Genomic DNA, 12,233 nt, shown 5'->3' on the forward strand with positions numbered 1-12,233 from the left:
ATTTTTTACATAAATGTATAATCTGGGGACATAAAAAGGAGGAGTTCCCCTCATAGACCGTGACTAGGATTTCCCAACTGCCTGCATGGACACAGGGTTCATGTAGGAGGGGTCTGACTGTGGACTGTGGCCATGTTTGAACCCCACAGCTGCGGCTTTCCAGATGTGTGTCGGGGTCAAATTTCTCGTCGCGGGGGCGGGACTGAGTAACGGAGTAACTCAAAAACACCCAGAGATTCACTGCAGGCAGAGGAGACATCTCCTGCGTGTTTCACCCAAACGAAGTGACTCCAGCACACGATTACCAGCGAAAATGAGAGGTAGGTTTTCGAGCCGGACTTTAGTTCAGTCTCTCGCCCCTTTTCTCTTCGTAAAAGTGTGAGTGGGGCGATCAGCAGACTGTCAGATCACTGGACAGACATTGTGTGAACAGTCAGCGATTAAGCACTGCGTAGCCGAGTAAGCGAGCTAGCTCAGCCAGATTTACTGCTAACGGTGCAGTGAAGTGATGGAGGCCGAAGTTTTTCAACTACGAGGAAAAACGAGCGAGTAGTTTCCAGTAAAGTGACAGTCCTGACTGCCCACGCCTCTGTCCGCCTGTGGAGAGAGATATACCTGCATACAGTTGGAGAGATGGTGGATATACCAACATCACTGAAACACCTCTCCTACATAGCAGACCTGCAGCTGACCCACCAACAACGAGCCTGAGCCAGTGTTTCACCACCATGATCCTGATAGAGCCTCGTACTGCTCTCTCTCTCTCTCTCTCTGCTTTAACACACCATTTCAAAACTAATAAAACTTTTAGGAAAATCAACAAATGAAAATCCGACATTGATTTTGAACCATGCTTTAACAGAATTATTTAAAAAAGAAACTCATTAAACTCATTGAATCACAGGTGTCTACTGTCTTGTAATCAGTCAGTGGACCTATATATGGGGCTACAGGTAGTCACTGTGCTGTTTGGTGACATGGTGTGTACCACACTCAACATGGACCAGAGGAAGCGAAGGAAAGAGTTGTCTCAGGAAATTAGAAAGAAAATTATAGACATTTATTTTTTTTCTTTTTGGATATACATATTTAGCCTTAGAGTGGCTTGTGGTGTAAAACTACATCCAGGGTCTGTCAAGGTTAAAAACGCTCTCATTGTAAATGTCTAACTTCATCACCTGTCACTCAAAAACATAATATCCCAAAAGGTAAAAACATTCCTAACTTTAGTTAGAAGTCAACAGAATTATTTGTCAATTTTTTTTGCCTGTGTAGGCAAATGTAGATATTTTTTGCCTAACAGCGACGATATGCTGTGTTCTGAACACTGTCGATGTTTTGACACTGCTGTGGCAGGGTTTACACAAACTCTGCCCAGTTTCAGTTATTCCTGCCCCAAACCACCTGATCTTGCCCACAAAGGGCTGAATGCTGGGGGTGGGAAATTGTCCTACGTATCCACGACAGGGGGTCCACAGTTAGGACCACGGGGACGTAAATTATGTTTTGTAATAAAAAAACAAACAAACTAAAAAAAACACATGACTGGAAGCCATGATTGCAGTTTTGCAGTATTCACAAAACATGCCTTAAATTTGTACATGTAGAAAATGAGCATGTGTTAGGGATGAAGTAGAGAAGTCTTCTATCACAAGTCGAGGATCTGATTCCCTCATTCATCCTCTGAATACTGTAATAGTTTCACCACAAGTAATGTAAATGAGTGAGTTAGAGGATTAGTGAGTAGTTTAGTTAATGAATGAGTGGGTTAGTGGATTAGTGAGTAGTTTAGTGAGTGAATGAGTGGGTTAGTGGATTAGTGAGTAGTTTAGTGAGTAAATGAGTGGGTAAGTGGATTAGTGAGTAGTTTAGTGTGTAAATAAGTGGGTTAGTGGATTAGTGAGTAGTTTAGTGAGTGAATAAGTGGGTTAGTGGATTAGTGAGTAGTTTAGTGAGTAAATGAGTGGGTAAGTGGATTAGTGAGTAGTTTAGTGAGTGAATGAGTGGGTTAGTGGATTAGTGAGTAGTTTAGTGAGTAAATGAGTGGGTTAGTGGATTAGTGAGTAGTTTAGTGAGTAAATGAGTGGGTAAGTGGATTAGTGAGTAGTTTAGTGAGTGAATGAGTGGGTTAGTGGATCAGTGAGTAGTTTAGTGAGTAAATGAGTGGGTAAGTGGATTAGTGAGTAGTTTAGTGAGTGAATAAGTGGGTTAGTGGATTAGTGAGTAGATTAGTGAGTAAATGAGTGGCTTAGTGGATTAGTGAGTAGTGTAGTGAGTAAATGAGTGGGTTAGTGGATTAGTGAGTAGTTTAGTGAGTGAATGAGTGGGTTAGTGGATTACTGAGTAGTTTAGTGAGTAAATGAGTGGGTAAGTGGATTAGTGAGTAGTTTAGTGAGTGAATGAGTGGGTTAGTGGATTAGTGAGTAGTTTAGTGAGTAAATGAGTGGGTAAGTGGATTAGTGAGTAGTTTAGTGAGTAAATGAGTGGGTTAGTGGATTAGTGAGTAGTTTAGTGAGTAAATGAGTGGGTAAGTGGATTAGTGAGTAGTTTAGTGAGTGAATGAGTGGGTTAGTGGATTAGTGAGTAGTTTAGTGAGTAAATGAGTGGGTTAGTGGATTAGTGAGTAGTTTAGTGAGTAAATGAGTGGGTAAGTGGATTAGTGAGTAGTTTAGTGAGTGAATAAGTGGGTTAGTGGATTAGTGAGTAGATTAGTGAGTAAATGAGTGGCTTAGTGGATTAGTGAGTAGTGTAGTGAGTAAATGAGTGGGTTAGTGGATTACTGAGTAGTTTAGTGAGTAAATGAGTGGGTAAGTGGATTAGTGAGTAGTTTAGTGAGTGAATGAGTGGGTTAGTGGATTAGTGAGTAGTTTAGTGAGTTAATGAGTGGGTAAGTGGATTAGTGAGTAGTTTAGTGTGTAAATGAGTGGGTTAGTGGATTAGTGAGTAGTTTAGTGAGTGAATAAGTGGGTTAGTGGATTATTGAGTAGTTTAGTGAGTAAATGAGTGGGTAAGTGGATTAGTGAGTAGTTTAGTGAGTGAATGAGTGGGTTAGTGGATTAGTGAGTAGTTTAGTGAGTAAATGAGTGGGTTAGTGGATTAGTGAGTAGTTTAGTGAGTAAATGAGTGGGTAAGTGGATTAGTGAGTAGTTTAGTGAGTGAATAAGTGGGTTAGTGGATTAGTGAGTAGTTTAGTGAGTAAATGAGTGGATTAGTGAGTAGTGTAGTGAGTAAATAAGTGGGTTAGTGGATTAGTGAGTAATTTAGTGAGTGAATGAGTGGGTTAGTGGATTACTGAGTAGTTTAGTGAGTAAATGAGTGGGTAAGTGGATTAGTGAGTAGTTTAGTGAGTGGGTAAGTGGATTAGTGAGTAGTTTAGTGAGTAAATGAGTGGGTAAGTGGATTAGTGAGTAGTCTAGTGAGTGGGTAAGTGGATTAGTGAGTAGTTTAGTGAGTAAATGAGTGGGTTAGTGGATTAGTGAGTAGTTTAGTGAGTAAATGAGTGGGTATGTGGATTAGTGAGTAGTTTAGTGAGTGAATAAGTGGGTTAGTGGATTAGTGAGTAGTTTAGTGAGTAAATGAGTGGGTTAGTGGATTAGTGAGTAGTTTAGTGAGTAAATGAGTGGGTAAGTGGATTAGTGAGTAGTTTAGTGAGTGAATAAGTGGGTTAGTGGATTAGTGAGTAGTTTAGTGAGTAAATGAGTGGGTAAGTGGATTAGTGAGTAGTTTAGTGAGTGAATGAGTGGGTTAGTGGATTAGTGAGTAGTTTAGTGAGTAAATGAGTGGGTTAGTGGATTAGTGAGTAGTTTAGTGAGTAAATGAGTGGGTAAGTGGATTAGTGAGTAGTTTAGTGAGTGAATGAGTGGGTTAGTGGATTAGTGAGTAGTTTAGTGAGTAAATGAGTGGGTTAGTGGATCAGTGAGTAGTTTAGTGAGTAAATGAGTGGGTAAGTGGATTAGTGAGTAGTTTAGTGAGTGAATAAGTGGGTTAGTGGATTAGTGAGTAGATTAGTGAGTAAATGAGTGGCTTAGTGGATTAGTGAGTAGTGTAGTGAGTAAATGAGTGGGTTAGTGGATTAGTGAGTAGTTTAGTGAGTGAATGAGTGGGTTAGTGGATTACTGAGTAGTTTAGTGAGTAAATGAGTGGGTAAGTGGATTAGTGAGTAGTTTAGTGAGTGAATGAGTGGGTTAGTGGATTAGTGAGTAGTTTAGTGAGTAAATGAGTGGGTAAGTGGATTAGTGAGTAGTTTAGTGAGTAAATGAGTGGGTTAGTGGATTAGTGAGTAGTTTAGTGAGTAAATGAGTGGGTAAGTGGATTAGTGAGTAGTTTAGTGAGTGAATGAGTGGGTTAGTGGATTAGTGAGTAGTTTAGTGAGTAAATGAGTGGGTTAGTGGATTAGTGAGTAGTTTAGTGAGTAAATGAGTGGGTAAGTGGATTAGTGAGTAGTTTAGTGAGTGAATAAGTGGGTTAGTGGATTAGTGAGTAGATTAGTGAGTAAATGAGTGGCTTAGTGGATTAGTGAGTAGTGTAGTGAGTAAATGAGTGGGTTAGTGGATTACTGAGTAGTTTAGTGAGTAAATGAGTGGGTAAGTGGATTAGTGAGTAGTTTAGTGAGTGAATGAGTGGGTTAGTGGATTAGTGAGTAGTTTAGTGAGTTAATGAGTGGGTAAGTGGATTAGTGAGTAGTTTAGTGTGTAAATGAGTGGGTTAGTGGATTAGTGAGTAGTTTAGTGAGTGAATAAGTGGGTTAGTGGATTATTGAGTAGTTTAGTGAGTAAATGAGTGGGTAAGTGGATTAGTGAGTAGTTTAGTGAGTGAATGAGTGGGTTAGTGGATTAGTGAGTAGTTTAGTGAGTAAATGAGTGGGTTAGTGGATTAGTGAGTAGTTTAGTGAGTAAATGAGTGGGTAAGTGGATTAGTGAGTAGTTTAGTGAGTGAATAAGTGGGTTAGTGGATTAGTGAGTAGTTTAGTGAGTAAATGAGTGGATTAGTGAGTAGTGTAGTGAGTAAATAAGTGGGTTAGTGGATTAGTGAGTAATTTAGTGAGTGAATGAGTGGGTTAGTGGATTACTGAGTAGTTTAGTGAGTAAATGAGTGGGTAAGTGGATTAGTGAGTAGTTTAGTGAGTGGGTAAGTGGATTAGTGAGTAGTTTAGTGAGTAAATGAGTGGGTAAGTGGATTAGTGAGTAGTCTAGTGAGTGGGTAAGTGGATTAGTGAGTAGTTTAGTGAGTAAATGAGTGGGTTAGTGGATTAGTGAGTAGTTTAGTGAGTAAATGAGTGGGTATGTGGATTAGTGAGTAGTTTAGTGAGTGAATAAGTGGGTTAGTGGATTAGTGAGTAGTTTAGTGAGTAAATGAGTGGGTTAGTGGATTAGTGAGTAGTTTAGTGAGTAAATGAGTGGGTAAGTGGATTAGTGAGTAGTTTAGTGAGTGAATAAGTGGGTTAGTGGATTAGTGAGTAGTTTAATGAGTAAATGAGTGGATTAGTGAGTAGTTTAGTGAGTGAATAAGTGGATTAGTGAGTAGTTTAGTGAGTGAATGAGTGAGTTAGTGGATTAGTGAGTAGTTTAGTGAGTAGATGAGTGGGTTAGTGGATTAGTGAGTAGTTTAGTGAGTAAATGAGTGGGTTAGTGGATTAGTGAGTAGTTTAGTGAGTGAATGAGTGAGTTAGTGGATTAGTGAGTAGTTTAGTGAGTGGGTTAGTGGATTAGTGAGTAGTTTAGTGAGTGAATGAGTTGGTTAGAGGACTAGTGAGTAGTTTAGTGAGTGAATAAGTGGGTTAGTGGATTAGTGAGTAGTTTAGTGAGTAAATGAGTGGGTAAGTGGATTAGTGAGTAGTTTAGTGAGTGAATGAGTGGGTTAGTGGATTAGTGAGTAGTTTAGTGAGTAGATGAGTGGGTTAGTGGATTAGTGAGTAGTTTAGTGAGTAAATGAGTGGGTTAGTGGATTAGTGAGTAGTTTAGTGAGTGAATGAGTGAGTTAGTGGATTAGTGAGTAGTTTAGTGAGTTGGTTAGTGGATTAGTGAGTAGTTTAGTGAGTGAATGAGTTGGTTAGAGGACTAGTGAGTAGTTTAGTGAGTGAATAAGTGGGTTAGTGGATTAGTGAGTAGTTTAGTGAGTAAATGAGTGGGTAAGTGGATTAGTGAGTAGTTTAGTGAGTGAATGAGTGGGTTAGTGGATTAGTGAGTAGTTTAGTGAGTAAATGAGTGGGTTAGTGGATTAGTGAGTAGTTTAGTGAGTGAATGAGTGGGTTTGTGGATTAGTGAGTAGTGTAGTGAGTGAATGAGTGAGTTAGTGGATTAGTGAGTAGTTTAGTTAGTGGATTAGTGAGTAGTTTAGTAAGTGAATGAGTGGGTTAATGGATTAGTGAGTAGTTTAGTGAATGAGTGGGTTAGAGGATTAGTGAGTAGTTTAGTGAGTGAATGAGTGGGTTGGTGGATTATTGAGTAGTTTAGTGAGTGAATGAGTGGGTTAGTGGATTATTGAGTAGTTTAGTGAGTGAATGAGTGAGTTAGTGGATTAGTGAGAAGTTTCGAGAGTAAATGAGTGGTTTAGTGAGTAGTTTAGTGAGTGGATGAGTGGGTTAGTGGGTTACATCTTAACACTAGACCTCAGTTTCAGATGTGAAGAGAAGACTTGGAGCTGCAGGTTTGACAGATGGAGTGGCAGTAAAAAGGCAGGCTTATGTGGGCCATGCAGCACTGACTGTGGACTACTGACAAATTGAGGGTGTTTTACAACTTTTGACCTGTAGTGTATGTTATTGGTAACAAAATAATGAATGGTTCCTTTGATTTGATTCTTCACAGATGAAGCCGAAGTGGAGATTATTGACTCGGTTGAGCCTTGTGCAGGAACCCAAAACCATAACTCTCCGAGTGAAACAGGAGCACTAGTGGAGGTCACCTTTCAGAAAAACCCCAATCAAGAACTCAAATTCTTGGAGGCTGAACCCAAAGCTTTAGGGGTATGTAGAAAGAGAATTCATCTAATGTTCCTAATCTAAAGCCTGTCTCTTTAATGTTTTTTAGATTATATAATAGATTTGTTATTCTGTTTTCCACAGGTTACACAGATTATGCTGAGTCTCTTTTTAATTATTAACGGCTTTGCATTTTTGCAAGAGCCTTGGTTCCACACAGAAAATCTTGTCTTATGTGGCTTTTATTCAGTTGTAAGTATTACCATTGAATTGGAATTATTGCAAATGGATATGTGTCATCATTCTGGAAATGTGTTTGTTGTTTAAATGCTGTGTTTGATCATGTGCTTTCTATGCTGCAGGGATTAATAGCTGGTAGTGTGACAATAGCTGCACAGTGTCTTCATCTTCCTAAAGTAAGCAAGGAATAGCTAATTTTTCATCCTGGACACTTTGACATAAAGACACAACAGTTATTTAAATGGCTCATATCTTGGAAAACTGATTTTTCCTTTCTTTTTAAATAAAAAAGTTTGTAGCAAGTAAACAATGTTGAAGCTTCAATAAAGCACATTCCTGCCAATATATAGACAGCCAGTTGCACAAATGGTCTGTTTTGATGGTATTGTTCATGTGATGTCACAAAATCTCACAAAACTATTGCTGATTATACAGTATATAATATAACACTGTACAGACAAAAACGTATTAATCTAATTCCAAACATTATTGCTTTTATTATTATAGTCAGTTTTATATACCATTATATCAGTTTTACATCAGACATAGAAATGAAAATAGCTTATGAATATCTTATTCCAAAGGATAAGGCGGCGTTATGTAAAAATCATAATTAAATACACTGCTCAAAAAAATAAAGGGAACACTCAAATAACACATCCTAGATCTGAATGAATGAATTATTCTCATTGAATACTTTGTTCTGTACAAAGTTGAATGTGCTGACAGCGAAATCACACAAAAATCATCGATGGAAATCAAATTTATTAACCAATGGAGGCCTGGATTTGGAGTCACACAAAATGAAAGTGGAAAAACACACTACAGGCTGATCCAACTTTGATGTAATGTCCTTAAAACAAGTCAAAATGAGGCTCAGTGTTATGTGTGGCCTCCACATGCCTACAACGCTTGGGCATGCTCCTGATGAGGTGACGGATGGTCTCCTGAGGGATCTCCTCCCAGACTCTGTCACGTCTGTCACATGTGCTCAGTGTCTGCTCATCTGTGAAGAGCACAGGGTGGAAGTGGCAAATTTGCCAATCCTGGTGTTCTCTGGCAAATGCCAAGCATCCTGCACGGTTTTGGACTGTGAGCACAACCCCCATCTGTGGACGTCGGGCCCTCATACCATCCTCATGGAGTCGGTTTCTAACTGTTTGTGCAGACACATGCACATTTGTGGCCTGCTTGAGGTCATTTTGCAGGCAGTGCTCCTCCTTTTCCTCCTTGCACAAAGGCGGAGGTAGCGGTCCCGTTGCTGGGTTGTTGCCCTCCTACAGCCTCCTCAGTGCCTCCTGATGTACTGGCCTGTCTCCTGGTAGCGCCTCCAGCCTCTGGACACTACGCTGACAGACACAGCAAACCTTCTTGCCACAGCTAGCATTGATGTGCCATCCTGGATGCGCTGCACTACCTGAGCCACATTGTTTGTCAATCAGTGTTGCTTCCTAAGTGGACAGTTTGATTTCACAGAAGTTTGATTTACTTGGAGTTATATTGTGTTGTTTAAGTGTTCCCTTTATTTTTTTGAGCAGTGCAAATAAAAAAATATGATGAGGGCCGTTTAAACCAATGTCTCTGTGTGTGCTTCTGAATCTTTTTTACAGCTGAAGGCCTGTTTGGGACTGCAGATTGTTGTATGTGCAACGTCGGTCATCTGCTTTGTTATAGTCGCGACGTCAGTGGTTCACAGCTGCTGGCAACTTAGCGACGAAAATTCCAATTCATCCCTTCAGTTCTACATATGCAAGAGACTGTCGGTGAGCTTGCTTTTCTGCACATTCTAAAACACAAATATTGTAAAACATACAAACAAGCAAACCTACCCTCTCTGATCCTTACAACTTTCTATGGGGGCTGTAGAAAACATCCTGACCAGCAGCCTCCCAGTCAGTTATTGCTGCTGTATTGGTTTAGAGCAGCAGTCCCTCCAGAGTGTGGTAAGGATGACAGAAGAAATCATCAGAATCCCACTCCCATCAATACAAGACCTATATCTCTCATGGTGCCTCAGCAAGCCACCAAGTTAAAGCCATACCCACCCTGCCCATAGGCCTGTTCAGCCCTCTGGCCTCTGGCAACTGCTACTGCTGCGTGTGATGCAAGACTGCCAGACTAATAGCAAGAGTTTTTTCCCACAGACCATCAGACTACTCAACTCCTTATAACAACACCACAACAGCATACTGGCCCATCAGGACTGTCTGAACACATCTAGTTATTGGAACTCATGTCTTCATAAAGGCAGCTGTTAGCTTGAGCACTTTATCACTTTTCACCAGTGTCAGCTTTACACGTCCTGTTACACTGTGCAATAATACCACCACTGTGAACAATCTGCAGTATTATTCTATATATTTTTCTATATATTTTCTGTGCTGTTGTCACTCCTGGTTGTGTAGTGTAAATAACAAAGTTCACTTTCACTTTGACTGCTGGCCTTTTATTCTGCTAATCCACAGGTGGCATTAAGTCATGTGGGAGGACTGCAAATGATAGTGCTCGCAGCTCAGATTGCAATCTCTGTCACCTTAGCTGCATTCTGCTGCAAAGTTATTCAGTGCTGTTCTCCCCGGCCCAGCGTGGTAAGAACCCAGTAAAACCCCAAATATTTCACATTTCATTACCAGTCAACTGCTTGCTAACTCTTCTGTCTCCTGTTCACTTTTCTCCCTTCAGCCCATGATTGTTGTGAGCGCACCCTCGGCTCCTCAGTGATGGCAGTCCAAACATCCATACATCTATACAATAAACCATGTAGTTCATATAGTAAGTTCATGCAAATTACTCTACGCATACACTGTCGGTCAAAAGTTTAAGAACACCCTTCATTTTGTCAGTAATCCACAGTCAGTGCTGCATGGCCCACGCAAGCCTGCTTTGCTTGTTTGGCCATCTTAGCGTTGACTTTCTTACTGCCACTCAAACCTGCAGCTCCAAGTGTTCTCTTCACAGCTGAAACGAAGACTTGGTCCAGTGTTAAGATGTGCTACCAGGTGTTGTCATGTGAGCTGCCCATCACACAAGGTGTTGACTCTCAAAAACTTGCCCTCTGATGATGTCTACAGTGGATGTGAGTCTGTCAGACCTCTTCCTGTACCAGACCTCTTTAGTTTTCTGTAGTTTTAAAGAGTTTTTTGCAATAGGAAAATGTCCTCACAAGATCTCGTCTTAATCTATAATTTCTATCTATCTATAAAAGGACAGAGCAATGCCTTTTGGAGGTCAGTATGCTTTCCTTTATTAAGTCTTCTCTCTTGTCTTCTCTAAGACATTATAATATGGATCTGAATGCGCAATGACCTCGAAATACTGAGGTGCACAGTGTGGTAAATGTTCCTATACTGATTTTATGTAGATAAAGGGGTTGTAAATGATAAATAATTTACATTAGCTGTCAAAGCCTAATTTACTGATATTGCAATAGAGTAGTTGTAAACTGTTAACCAATGATTCCAAAAAAGGCCTTTTTCTTGTTTAAACATAATTTTTGAGGTCACAGGACTTTGTACCAGTGCAAGTTATTCAGTGGACTTGTCAATAAAAACAATGGAAAATTGAAAGTGTTCTAAAACTTTTGACCGGTATAGGAACATGCTTACGTACTGAAGTATATACTGAATATGCAACATTAACCACTAATCTAAAACTATGGGCCTATCTTCCACCCTGTGCGGGGCGCATCCCGATGGTCATTGTTATCTTACACCCCACCAACAGTCTATGGTTATGCCTTCTGCCTGCGTCATTTAAATAGCAACAGTGATTACGAATATATCTATGCCAATGGGCGTGGTGGTCTCGAAATGAGGCATGTTCAGGTAAATTTCTGGTGTATTGCTATCTTGGCAACGGAAAACGGTGTGCCACTGACTGAAAGCAACCTAGACAGACGTCAACAGCCTGGCACCTGGCACTTTAAGGGAATGGCAGGTGACAGGCTGATTGGTTATTGCATGTTATGCCAAAAACACACCCATGATTAATTAAGAGACTTAGTATATGACTTTTTTGAGTATCAAGGCATACTTTTCCTGGCGTTACGATAGAAAGCTGCATGATGCACGTTGGCAGCTCACCTCAAGAGCGATAAAATAGGGCCCCAGGTAATTAATGAGTTAAAAGAGTTATTAATTTAAGAATTAAAGAGTTTGCAATTCTTACTATTCCAACACATGAATAGTACTGGCTGTTAATCAAAAATAAGGCATCTGTTTGTGAGCATAGACTAAATACAACAAACTGGTTTGTAGGCTAATGTGGTTAAAAAAAAAAGCCAAGATACACTACACAGAGATACACAGAATATTTTCACAAATTAACACCAATCCTAACACACACATCTTTGTGTTCAGTTGAGCCGTATATACAGTGTAATGCATATCATACATCTAGAAATGCGTGTTGACTGTTTTATTTGTTCTGCCTAAAATAGGTTAGAACCTAGTTTAAGCTGCATTCATTCCATGTACTCAAAATTATACTCAGAAAAGAATGTATCGCTATGTTGTAATACATGTATACCTGTCGCAAATGCACATTAGTGGATTTCAAGCATAATAAGAAACTAGTCTCTAATTGGCTTATACAAACAGTATCCTGTTATTGACTAGGAGCCCCAACAGCACTTAGATCCACCTGAAATAAAGTCCAAAATAAAATGCACATGTAAAATATGTACATTTATCACTGGTTTGTTTCACATGAAGCTGCATTTCTGACATATTCAGTGATTTGTTTTTTAATATGCTGTAATGTGAAATTATTGTTGCTGTTCTTCTTGCTATACATTTGTATGTTTTAGTGTTAAACAAAGTAACACCAATAGTACAAGTGGTTTAAAAGCTAGCTAGTGGTGAAACAGAATGAAGGTACACTGGTAAATGCTATCGCTGTCATTGCTCTAACCTGTGTTGTTCATTACCAAGCTATTTTGTAGGTGCTTGGGTACAATGACATAATGATCACCAGGGTGCCAAATCAGCCGTGATGGTACTGTATGTTTCTTTGCTTTACACTTAATGAAGGTGATAAACAGTTTAATTAAATTTGGTACATTACTGTGAAAGAA

General features: G+C 39.7%; 1 protein-coding gene across 2 annotated transcripts; it reads left to right on the forward strand.

Moving 5' to 3' along the window:
* Window positions 1-77: 77 nt before the first annotated feature.
* On the forward strand, window positions 78-12,233 carry LOC140562333 (uncharacterized). 2 transcript variants are annotated; one of them, XR_011980136.1, is made up of 8 exons: window positions 78-320; window positions 6,807-6,964; window positions 7,064-7,171; window positions 7,282-7,335; window positions 8,770-8,922; window positions 9,625-9,747; window positions 9,842-9,931; window positions 10,118-12,233. XR_011980136.1 is itself a non-coding variant. In XM_072687872.1 (7 exons), exons 1-7 carry the CDS (start codon window positions 164-166, stop codon window positions 9,878-9,880), a joined length of 792 nt encoding a protein of 263 aa, XP_072543973.1. In that variant the 5' UTR covers window positions 78-163; the 3' UTR covers window positions 9,881-12,233. The 2 variants fall into 2 exon arrangements, 1 of the variants encoding a protein (XP_072543973.1); XM_072687872.1 differs by having other exon boundaries at window positions 9,842-12,233.

Source organism: Salminus brasiliensis, chromosome 9 (assembly GCF_030463535.1).
Source record: "Salminus brasiliensis chromosome 9, fSalBra1.hap2, whole genome shotgun sequence".
Lineage (NCBI taxonomy): Eukaryota > Metazoa > Chordata > Actinopteri > Characiformes > Bryconidae > Salminus > Salminus brasiliensis.

Bases quoted from the DNA above. Each gene is read 5' to 3' on its own strand.
- LOC140562333 (XM_072687872.1), top strand. From the start codon at position 164: ATGTGTGTCGGGGTCAAATTTCTCGTCGCGGGGGCGGGACTGAGTAAC. The intron at 321-6,806 runs GTAGGTTTTCGA...GATTCTTCACAG, and splicing joins ATTACCAGCGAAAATGAGAG to ATGAAGCCGAAGTGGAGATT. The intron at 9,748-9,841 runs GTAAGAACCCAG...TTCTCCCTTCAG, and splicing joins GTTCTCCCCGGCCCAGCGTG to CCCATGATTGTTGTGAGCGC.